The sequence below is a fragment of the Vollenhovia emeryi genome, unplaced genomic scaffold (genome assembly GCF_000949405.1).
Source record: "Vollenhovia emeryi isolate VEMERY1.0 unplaced genomic scaffold, V.emery_V1.0 DF939210.1, whole genome shotgun sequence".
NCBI lineage: Eukaryota > Metazoa > Arthropoda > Insecta > Hymenoptera > Formicidae > Vollenhovia > Vollenhovia emeryi.
Genome location: NW_011967156.1, coordinates 796,552 through 808,850, shown reverse-complemented (window position 1 = coordinate 808,850; position 12,299 = coordinate 796,552). Strand labels below are relative to the sequence as shown.

Genomic DNA, 12,299 nt, shown 5'->3' with positions numbered 1-12,299 from the left:
TTCTCTGAATTAGGCCGATAATAATTACGATTTTGTAAAATTTTATATAACTTTTCTTCTCAGTTTAACCCAATCTACTATAATCTTTGGGGTCGTCCATATCGAATCTGACACCCTGTATATTTAATCTAATATATAATTCGAAATATATAGTGAAATTAAATATCAATATGTAGAAATGAATACTAAATGATATACGATACGATTGTTGAAATAAAATGAATCGATAATTCGAAGCGAGAAGTTTGAAGCGAGTGATAGATACCGAGAAAATTTTCTCTCCAATTATTTGGACATCTCCAATCTGCCGCTTGCAGTATATTATTTTTTCTCCCTCTGCAATCGTTTACGTTCTTTCTCCCCAGAGAGAGAGAGAGAGAGAGAGCACAAAAATAGGCCCGACGGACGTGCAATTCCGCTTATGATCAATAAAACGGTTGAAAGCGGTCGTTCACGTGTCGGGCAATGTGGCCGGCCGCCACCTAAAACATCAGCGGGACATTTAGGGCTGCACCCACAGTTCGATTTTCCAGCTCGGCCAGCTCTACTTTAACAATCCTTTGGGAAATTGCGGGGACTACCATAAAAAGCCTGACGAACGTTTTTCAACATGCCGAAAAGCAAAAAGTTTCCGCCAAAACGACAACTTTTCTTTATTTTTGTTACGAATACCCTCGCGCAACGTCGTATTTTTTTCTCTCCCTTCTTTTTTCTTGCAGAGCCGTCTACGTTTGCCGGCATAGCCCGATGAATAATTATCGGAAAAGCCTTGTTGCCGTATCAAGGGAGACGCGTGCATTTTCTATACTTCCTAAGGCGTCGAGAAATTCTCATTCCCGGCGGAAAGCGGAGCTTCGATTCCGAGCCCCCGTGACGAGATATCGATCGGCTGCGTAGCATCCTCGCGGCACATTTTTCGCGGAGTCGGCCTCGTTAAAAGGCTTTTTAGTTAAGTGGAAGCGACTGTGAGGGAACGAGGACGACGAGCGGAGTGTGTTCCACGGCCAGTCGACCAGGGTGGAAGAACGTGAGAACCTATAGTGCCCTGGGGAGGAAGGATATGACCGTCGTAACAACGATCGTAACATCGGTGGCATGTAATAATCTTGGAAAAACACAAGGCTGCACGAGGTAATTAACGTGATATTACGTTCTTAAAATCTACACGTGAAATCGATCGCATACAAACGACGAGCTCAATTTCCCCGACATCGGCATTCAAATTTACTGAGAAACCGCCACGGACAGATACGTGCGCGTATTGTGTCTCCCTCGGTTCATTATCCTCTTAGGGCCAATTTCACAAACGCTGGTTAACTGTTAACGAGAGTTCAGTCAACTCCCTATCTTTTTCTACCTTATCTAAGAAGAAACAGAGAATCAATTAATCTTCGGTTAGCTGTTAACTGACGTTTGTGAAACTGGCCCTTAGGCCCGGTTTTTCATTTCCTGGTTAACTGTTAACCAGAAGTTAGTCGACCCTCCGGCCGGTATTTTAGTCGGATCTTATATTCAAGACCGACATGAATTTACCTAAGGATGCTGTACGGAACATTTCATTGGCTGCGGAGTATCTAAGGATAATCTTGAGACAGTCTTGAATATAGAGAAGAGACGGAGAGTCGGCTAACCTCTGGTTAACAATTAACCAGAAAATGAAAAACCGGGTCTTAATCTGTGAATTAAAACGATCGCCCTTCTTCCCGAGTCGAATATTTTGGTCTGAGTTTAGCCTCGTGTAATTTTTGAATTGGGAAAAAGGTCGAACTAAGGTCTTTGTGTCGAAGAAAATACATTGAATTTTTGATCTCGGATAGGCCTGAAAAGAGTCGCTGTTAGCAGCAAAGAGGCCAATGCGAGTGTAAACAACAGAGGTTCGGTAGATCCTCTTCGGCCTAGAGGCTTCCAAGAGGGTGAAATATTTTATTACATTCCCTTTGACGATTAGAATGAGTTTAAACACAATTTTTCTTACTCATCGGGGCCTCAAATTGGAGTGTCAAACCGACTCCGAGATCCACATGAAGACAGAATAGAATAATTGAGGCCCATCCCGAAACCAGATACTCGACTCGGGTTCTTACGGATTTTATCCGCGTGATCGATAGAACGGAGAAAAATTTGCCATTTTTGCCGATGGAGCTTGCGCGCGTCAATCTTGATTGACGAGCTCTGAAATTTTAAGGGAAAAATCACGGGTTAACGTGTCGCGCGGTCCTCTCGGGCGTTAAACAGGGAAGTTAAAGGGATCGGAAAGCTCTCGGTTCTAGGCCAACGCAACGGATCGGAGATGATCCCGTGCGATAAGGCCCACGTTGACGAAACTTGTCCATGTTGTAATATGACTTTGTACCGTCGTGTAACGGCGCTGGTAACATCATTGCTGACAAAGCCGTTTCCCTTAACAGGCGTACAAGGTTGTACACCTGTTGTAATTGCATTAGAATTTTAATTAACTAAAAGCCTCGTATAAGTAACACACCGTTAAATTCGCGTACGATACCATCGCTTATCGACCGTAATCACACTATTTTACTGTAATAATTACCTGATAATATTAGCATTAGGCACGCGCGGCTAATTACCGGCCGACATTTCGAAAATTGAAATATTCTATTTCTGACAGCGTGTTGATTTCCAACGGGAATAGTAATTGATTAGCGCATCATCTACGAATAATCTACGCTAACGAACTTAATTAAGTCATTAAACTATGCTTTCGGCCCAGACGCGAGAGTTTCAATGCTGCTAAGAACGAATCGCATTGCAGAGCAGCTGAAATTGATTCATCGAGGTTCACGATCGTTTAGAAGAATTTTTCGCTTCGAACGCGCTTTGCAGCTAGCGTTACAGTACGTAGATAAATAATGAAATGAAGCAATACGTAAACGCAGAGGCTAATTAAACAATGCTTCAAATTACCCGAAAGCTGAACGAGAAATCCATTGTGCTGCTATGTAAATAATGTTACTATGTAAATAAAATTTTGATGCGCACCGCAGTAACAATACGAAAGGTATAATAAAACTACAGTATAATATACTACAATATACATATTATAAAGTATAATGCGCATTGCAGCAAAGCGAAAAGTGGTATAGTAATACAGTATGCCATAAAGTGGCGGAAAGGGAGAAACTACGTCGACCGGGGGAAAAAAACGGAGAAGCGAGCAAAAAAACCAGATGGAAAAGAAATCGAAATTAGGTCAAATATGAAGAGTCGAGTACCAAAAAGGGCGGAAGGGATAAAAAATTTTCAATCTAGCTGCTCCTGCGCGCTCTCGAGATCGTCGTCGCTTCTCTGAAAATCGAGAAAATTATCCCAGTCGTGAAAGGGTTGAAAGAGTCGGGACGAGTTGCGGCACAAGTGCGTGCTCGTGTCATTTTACCCCTCTGGACGGGAGGAGGGCGGTTGTAAGGGGCGCCGGCTCGGTTAGCCACTCGACCGAGCCGAGAGGAACGGCGCGGCGCGGCGCGGCGCGGCGGTCCGGTCGATAGGTCACGGCACGAAGGTGAAGTGTGTGCAAACATAATTTCGGTAGTGCTTCGAAGGGAAAGCTTTTCATATCGGACGACGGGCAAAAGCGTACAGCGTCTCGTTTCGCGGGATTGGCTTGGCTTGACTTGGCTGGCTTGGCTGGCTCGCGTGTCGCGTCGCTTCGCGTCGCGTCGCATCGCGTCTCGTAACGTCACGATCGATAATTGATTAAATCCGACGAACGTCAAATATTCGCCCGCCTTCCGATACCATTGACGGGAGAGGAAGCTTCTCGCGCTTTTATCCGCGAAGTACACTTTCGCGCGGCGGCCATAAAGCCCGAGTGAAAAGTTGGAGACGCAGAGCGTATAGGGTAGAAGTGTTCGCCGGCGTGAGATATTCGGCCCGGATAAAATATATCTCTCTCGTCGAAAGATTAATGAACGGCTAACTTTCGCGTTAATGCCTCTTTCCCTCGCAATTCAGTGGGACCGCTGATAAATTGAATACTCCTGAATCGGCAATGAATCTCATTGTATCACGCTCGGATCTGCCGAGCTTTAATGATGACAAAAACTCTCAGGCGTTAACTGTATCCAGATGTAGATAGCGAGGACAATAATCCCGAGTCTCCGAAAGCTGGAGACGTCTTCAAAATGTTTTAATTAGCTGCAGTGTATCCGACTTAAAAACTCTGGTTAAGTTTCTAATATTTTCACGCGCACAATGAACGTTATAATAGCTTTTTACAGCGTTATCGCGAGGTAATTGCGCATTTTTATCGCTCCCGCTCCGTGATATCAATTATTACTGCATGTATATTAAAAGGTTATTTAATTTGCTAACGATCTCCGTAAAATGTCTATATATAATTACGTGCTCTGATAAGGGCGGAAAATGTATTTTTCTACCCAACTGTCTGATTGGATCAAACTAAATACTCCTTGCGATTTCCTTTACGGAAGCTAAGTTGGTCGCTCTCACCGCGCGCAGCATACGCGCACCTTCTTGACACGCACGAGTGTTTCGTGAACGCCGCGTTAAATAAATGAAAAAGTTCGCTCGAGAATGACAGAAAAGTCGATGGAACTTTTCGCCAACGAAGCAATAAAACTTTCCCACTCACCCTTGAGTTCCATGTCCGTGACCTGATTCGCCTTGTAAGTGGCCGTCTCCCTGCGGTCGCCGACGATGAAGTAAATATTAGTGCACTCCTCGTTGTCGTTGCTGCCGGTTCCGTTCTTCGTCTCGTGGTCCATGGCCACGCGGATAGTTTCGGCCTTGAACCGCCTGCCGCTCCTCGTCGCTCGGCCTCGTTGATGTAGTTTTCGAGACTACCCGGCCTTGCTATTACGCGGGGCTGTCGGGGCACAAAGGTGAGAGGCTTAGGCACGAAACTGTCGCCACTCGCATTAACAACCTTCTCCCGCCTGCTTGTCGCGTACGTAGCGCCCGCTGGGCACGAAGAAGACGCAAATGTTACCTCGTACACCAGCGTTTTCGCACTCGTGACTATACGTTTCGTTACTTTCCCCTTATTACGCAGAATTCGAAAGAATAAAGAGATCAATCAGATACGCGATGTCAATAATATCTCAAGGTTGCTCGGTTTAAAGTTTCATGTATAATCAACGCGGCGTTCCATCTTACACGAGATAGCCTCTACGCGCCGCGCGAGATAAAAAGTGATAACTTATCCGATAACTTAATTTTCGCAAAAATGAAACAAAACTACTTTCAACCACCCAACGTATCAATATTCCGAAATATTTATCAATCTAAAAATAACTTTAACATCTTTATATATACTTGGAGTATACGCTTTCTCATTTTTAAAACCATTTTTCAGCGACATAATTCAATTAAAACTGTTGTACGTAATTTTCTTGAATCATCTAAAGTGTCAACGAAAGAATCTAATAAACTGGAAATTATCTAAAGGCAGAGCGATGTCGCGTTGAAAGATAGAAGGTCAATTACTTATCCTTTCGAGAAAGCGCTTGTACCAAAAACGAAACGTCGCATATAAATCGCAAAAATAATTGACAGCTGAATATCCAAAGGAAATCTCTATTAAAAAAAAAGGAGAGATATGCACCTAAGGTTAATGATACTCGAGCGGAAAGTTCAAGCCCGTCTCACCTTTGGTCGGGTGTGGAGGGGTAGCAGCACCCTCGGCGAGCTCATCGTCGCATCGCCGGCCCGGCGGCGGCAACGACCGGGCCACCCCCGATTATCGCACCTATCGAGCTCGTGTCTGCTGTCACACGCGACACCTGCCGCTTGCTTCGGGATTGGACGTACCGGGAACCCGTCGACAACGACGACCGACGATAGGGTGCAAGCGTGGCCGACCGCTCGTCTAGTACCAGCCGGCACCGCGTTTCCTCATGGTCCATCCTGCGACAGAGAGATCGAGTGTTAATTTTCGCCAATGAAAACGATATTATCGCACACAATGGCCAAGCTTCATCAAATTTATGATTCTAACAGAAAATAATCTAATTTTAGCCGAGCGATTAACGAAGCGTTTAAAAATAACAACTGTCCTTCATAAAAATTTAGCTGCATTCCTTTTCTTCTTATGTTTCTTCTGTTTCAATTTGTAGTCGCGGATTCTTAATTGAGTTTAAGATCAAAATTAGACTTCAATGTTGCAGATTAAAATAAAAAATGAATAAATTTATCTTGCTCGGATAGATCGAGTGTTAACTTTTGGCAATGAAAATGATATTATCGCATACAATAGCCAGGCTTCATCAAATTTATGATTCTAATAGGAAATAATCGAATTTCAGCCGAGCGATTAGCGAAGCGTTTAAAAATAACAACTGTCCTTCGTAAAAATTTAACTGCATTCCTTTTCTTCCTATGCATGTACTATACAATCTGTTTTCAATTTTTAATTGCGGATTCTTAATTGAGCTTAAGATCAAAATTAAATTTTAATGTTGTAGGTTGAAATTAAAAGCGAATAAATTTGTGAAAGAAAAAAATATTGCACGTGGAGGTTTGCGATGGTTTCATCGATGGAAACAACATTACAGTAAGGATCAACGAAATTGCAAGTAAACGTGCACGTTACCAAAGGGGGATGCGCGCCTGTGTCAAGATTCAAAATGTATTTATTGCTTTTGACTTGGCGAAGCGAAAGTGTTCTGATTACAGGGTACGTGGGCTTTCCTCGACAACGGTACGCAAAGTACGGGTTGCGCCGCAACCGCTGCCGTGCCGGAAATGTACGTGGTTATGCACGAAGTGAAATGCATTTATCGTGACAACTAAACAGCAAAATTGGAACCTAAAAGTCCCGTCGCGATTCAAACGCTAAGCGACTGACTCCGACTTTTATTCGTCTAATCAAGTAAAAAGTTGAAAATAGCGCGTCATACTGCGACGCGGACTACAGAGCGAACAGTTTTTATAATTGTTACATTCTTTTTCGATTTCCATTACGCTCTGCCGCGAAGACAAGATTGAAAAAAAATCAGGACTCACAATTCGCTCTACTGCTCAAGTAACGCCATCGAGTTTTCTCTGCTTGAGAACAAAACTCTTCCGACGACATATCTCTCTATTCAGGATTAAGAGAAGCCCTTTTGCGATTTCGCGGCGACGAGAGTGAAAGAAAGAGTCACGAAAAATATGCGACTTTTTTTTTAGACAGCGCGACGTCTCGGGGACAAATGATCGCCGTCGGGGTACCGCGCGACGCGAAAACGGCTTTCGATTCTCGAGGAAAAATTCCCATCTCCCGTCGGCTGGGCTCTATCTGCCTCCTCTCGTCACGCCTGCCACGCCCAGGTAGAACCCGTGGGCGTGAGAAATTTACGATTTCTTTGCCCAAGGTCGCCGGTGGAAATTAGAAGCCGCGATATAGCCGGTGCCACCCTCGGCACTTACCACCCCGGACTACGTCAGACGTCGCCTCGAAGGAGAAGACGTGCGAGCGGCGCCGTAAATTTATGACATCTTGGTGAATTTGCCGTGAGCATCGTTCTTTATCACGCTGATATTACTACGAGATATTAAAACTAACAGTTGGTATCGTCAGAGGCACGTATCGATTTTTCCATTAGGTATGCGAGCGAGAAGATTTATATCGAGAATTCCAGGAGCGTGCTTGCCGATAATCTGAAACCAATATTTCTACGGCGGAGACGTGAAACGCCGGTTTCAATCTCAAATTTAATGTTATTGCAATTAGAAGGCTACATTCCACACTTTGGAGATTGCAACTTCGGATAGATAACCAAAATTGCGAGACAAAATCGAAATTCATCTAATTACAGAGGTGAAAGCATAAGGATTCACTTTTAAGAAAGATAATTGGTCCTCGTGCTAAGTACCACGTGTTGATGTTTTAACGGCGAATTATCGGTTAACTTGAGTTTGCAACCGTCTTCCATCCTCGGGTACCTCGAGGGTATGTACGAGGTAAAAAGGCGTGGGATGGTCGAAAGGGAGTAATCATTCCTCGGCAAAGTGGCTAACTATGACGCGCAATATCCGCGTGACTTTAGACTTCAGCTTTCAGCAAATTTCTACTCTCTGAGACGAGTCGAATCAGCGAAGAAGATCGTGGCGTCTAATTGGATCGGTATGGAGTGCTTTTTCTCTTGGAGGAAGCGCAAAAAAACAGAGTAATAGTGACGTGTCGCCAATTTCCGCATTGCTTGTTATTCGCTGCAGACACGATAGTAATTTGCGACACGATAACGTATCGCTCATTAAAAGTTACTTAACCCTTTGAAGCACGGTGTAACGTATACGTTACACCTCCCGAAATTTATAAAAAAACACTTCTTTCACTCCGTTGTCTTTGCTACTTCATATCTAAAAGGCTTTTGATTTGCTAATTCAGAGTCTCGGGTCGAAATTCTAAAATTATCTCGACGATTCACTCAATGCAGCAGCACAAAGTTAAAGTTTTAATTAAAAACTTTTGTTTTCTATAAGATATTCTGTAGTCACAAAATTATTCCCACAAACGACATTCCGGAACTAGGTGTCTGGGAGTCTTTGAGATCACTGATTTCTAATCTAAAGTCCAACATAAAGAGTCAAAATTGCAAGAAATGCAGTCGATTTATCTGGAACTCGGTACTCGGGAGTTTTTCAAGTTGCCGGTTGCACATATGAGGTCAGATTTACAAAATTCATAATGGCGGATCCAACATGGCGCCCGAAAATCTGCATTTGAATTTTCTGACACCAGAATGAACGACCCAGAAAACCCTTAAGTATTAAGTTTCAGAAAAATCGGCTGAAAGGAAAGCTATGCTTCAGAGTACTAATTAAACAGCTCGAATATAACAGATAAAAAGATACAAATAGTAGAAAACGCCGAATTACGGTGAATTATTTCACAAATGCCTTTGCCAATATTTCCAAGTGCAATATTTTATGTTTTTATTACACTACGTGTAATAAATGCATATTACATGTATCCACGATTCTACCAACATGTACCTGTACGTATATTTAATAAATCCATTGCGCAGAATCTTTTTTTTGTTTCAATGATTTAAATAAAGAGAAAGAGCTCACGTTTACATCGATCTCTTTACATTAAAATACGAGTGTGACTGCACGAATAAACACTTCGATTCGCATCTGAACTCCCTATCGTACGATATCGCATCACTTTCTTTATACAGTAATCTTTTCCAGCCGGTTGAAACCGGCTCGAATAAAAGCTCGACGGCGCGGACGGCGACGTTCGTAGCGTATCAAAGCTGAATAAAATCTGTCCGCGCGCGGGGTGGGATCCGTCCTGACCGTCATGACGATAATTGGATTGCACTAGTCAGTTTTATACGCGATAACGCCGCAAGACGCGCGGGGAGGGGGGGTGGGACATAATCGAATGAGGCGCACCGGATATGCATCGATGTCGAGAAGGGTGAACGTCGCGAACGTCGAAAGACCGTAAAGCAATCAGCGATGTAGAATCGTGGGAAGCGACCGCTGGGGTCGCTGATCGTAAAGATTTTTCGCGACTCCCTGGGAAGAGAGAAGCCCGTGATCCACCTCGATAGTTTACCGCGTCCGGGAGACATCTGGAAACTTTACTACTCGGAGAGCAGAGGGAGAGAAGGAAGAATTTTGTTATACGAATCGAAACTCGCGTGCCTCCTCCCTCCCGCATCCTGAGATTTCTCCTAACGAAGGATTGTCATACGGGTGAATGGTTCGCAGATTTGCATTCGAAAAGTTCGCCCGGAGAGCCGCGGCCTATTCGTTTGTCCTACTCGAAATGATCAAGCGCGATAATTGAAATGCCAGGTCTTTTATTTATTCAGGGAACGCGCAGTGAACTGCTATATTGTCACGTTTCTGTCATGGAGGTTTTAATCGCCACTGGATTATTTTTATTGAATTTATACACTGTCCTTATTTTTCCTATGTTTTTGTTTTCCCTTCGGAAACGCAGCGCGTACATACATTGAATTGAAACGTCAACTTCTCATTTGTTTTTTTTTTTAGCTCGGATACGACCGATACGTAGCCATCTCTTGATTCACGTTGCAGATTTTTTTTAGAACGGATCTGGATGTTGCGGTACGAATAGCACACAAAGTAACAGGGTTTGAAAAAAAAAATCCGCGATGCGGATCCTCCTATTTCGCATGTTTAGCTGAACGATTTTACAGAGATTTTTTAGCACGCGAGCGTAGAATCACGAAATGCATATGTAAAAGCTTAATTCGCGCGACATGAGAACAAACGATAATCGCAGACTATTTTTGTCATTTTTCTCAATTCAATTTCGAGACAAAATTTTCAACAATTGCCGTGAAACGTAAGAAACATGAGACGTTTTCTTCTCCTGGTGCGATCGATTTCTTTTTTTTTTTATGCACGATCGAGGGACCGCAACTGTCAGCAGATAGAATATCAACGGGAAATATGCATTTCCCTTATCTTCCTTTTGATTACGCTTTCGTTTTTCAATCGCCAGGTAGTGTGTCGCAGAAAAGCGAAACAGGCCGTAAATAGATTATCAGGTGACATTAGTTGGAGCTGCGTAGCGTTATGCGATCAATCGGCTTTGAGGCATGCAACCACGGTGATTATTAATCCCGGCAAAGGGGGGTTTTACTGACGCAACGGGATTAAAACTCGATTCACCCGCACGTACGCAACTATCCTCTCGATGGCAAAGGATTGCATTGGATATTCATACGCGTCCTTTAAAATAAATACCGAGGGGAGAGAGACGTCAAACGAAATTACTTTTCGAACGGTAACGGCGGCGAGGAAAAAAACATTGTGCGCCGCGGTTTGCATCTCGGTGACAACGAAATATTCTTATGCAAATGCACGCGGGGGTTTGGTGTATACAAATCATTGGCGAGATCGAAAAGTACGATTGATTATTTCCCTCGACGACTCCAAATTTTATTCCGAACGGCATCCCAGGCCCCAGTTTAATTTTGACCACGATTGTGGCGCGCGGCACGGTCCTTTTTAATCTGCTTTCCATTTTCCAATTTTCGAGAATGCGACTCGGTGTTTTGCATGGCGCAATTGTCGCCAGTCTGTCACGCCTGCGCCGTATTTGCGGCAAGTTACAATCGATAGCGCGTGTGTCGCGACCGAGTTTATCGAGAGATCAACGCGACGCACGTCGTTAAAAGGCATCGACTTTCCTCCACTCCTTCGCGAACAATTGCGAATTGTTGCAGACCCGCCGGTGTCGCTGCGTTTCTTTACAACAACATTTTCGACTAAACGATACACGGGTTAACCAAAACTTGAAATTATCTCACCGCGTACTATTTTTAAATGATTTTACCTGCGCGATACGTCTTGAGATCATTTTATTAAAAAGTCGATAAATAATAAGTAACTAAACAATCTAGTACATTGCAGTACAAATCGATATTTCAATCTGATTGGGAAAAGTAATCGAGTATCTGAAAAATCGTCTTTCCTGTCCACATCACTAGTTCCGTGGAAAATTTGTAAATTTCTAAGCGCTATAATGCAATTGCTTAAAATGCAACGCTTCAGCGAGTCTTGGCAATTCTAAGAAAGCTCAGGAGAAATAGTAGTCGCGCGTAGAATGCAATATATCTGGCACAATTCCAGGGTAACAATGATCCTAGGACAATTCCAAGTTAGAAGTTGTCAACTAAATGAAAATGTAACATGCAACACGCAGATAGACCCAGTAATCTCTCTACGTGAGATACGGGGCTATTTACACGTTGGCAAGCAAACACGATACCTTTTTCCACGTAAAATACCTGACTTCCGGGTATATCATAAAGACAGCCGGACAGTTTTGTTGGGGCAGAAAGAAAAGCAGAAAAGCGAGATTAAAAACGCGTATACGCGTGGAAAAATACATATATTTTTCGAGTTGACGATAGTGGGGGGTTTATTGCGAGAACATATTTTTTCCCCTCCTCGCCCTCTTACAAAAGAGAGAATATTGCATTGGATTAACTCGACCATATGCAATTTAATTCGCCTATCAATAAAATGTGTCCTAAAATACGAGAAATAATTATAGTTAGACCGTGCATTCGCAATAAACATTAATGATACATATTTGCAAAACTCGGACGCGAATGGGGGTTTATTGTATTATTTATCGCAAAATGAAACAAACAAACAGTTAACAAATAAACAATTTTATTTCTTTCCGAAAAAATACGTGATTCCCGATACGCGAGATTATAAATTTGGTAACGTTCATAATTTTCAATTAATATTATTCATTGCTTTGATACGTTGTATAGAGAAGCTGGTAACAAGTGCGGATATTGAATTAAAATGATAAAGAAGCATATTCCAAATCATATTAA

General features: G+C 43.0%; 1 protein-coding gene across 4 annotated transcripts in view; it reads right to left on the bottom strand.

Annotated features, from left to right (window-relative positions):
• The window catches only part of LOC105561207, a 145,084-nt gene that overhangs the window by 38,913 nt on the left and 93,872 nt on the right, over nucleotides 1-12,299 (bottom strand). For 3 of the 4 annotated variants that reach the window (XM_012010982.1, XM_012010981.1, XM_012010983.1), the window contains 2 exons: nucleotides 5,623-5,880; nucleotides 4,607-4,840 (listed from right to left, as the gene is read on the bottom strand). In XM_012010982.1, coding sequence (XP_011866372.1) covers nucleotides 4,607-4,840; nucleotides 5,623-5,667 — 279 coding nt within the window. In that variant the 5' untranslated portion in view covers nucleotides 5,668-5,880. Of the gene's footprint in view, nucleotides 1-4,606; nucleotides 4,841-5,622; nucleotides 5,881-12,299 lie in introns of those variants that run through there. The other variant, XM_012010984.1, reaches the window with a different exon arrangement.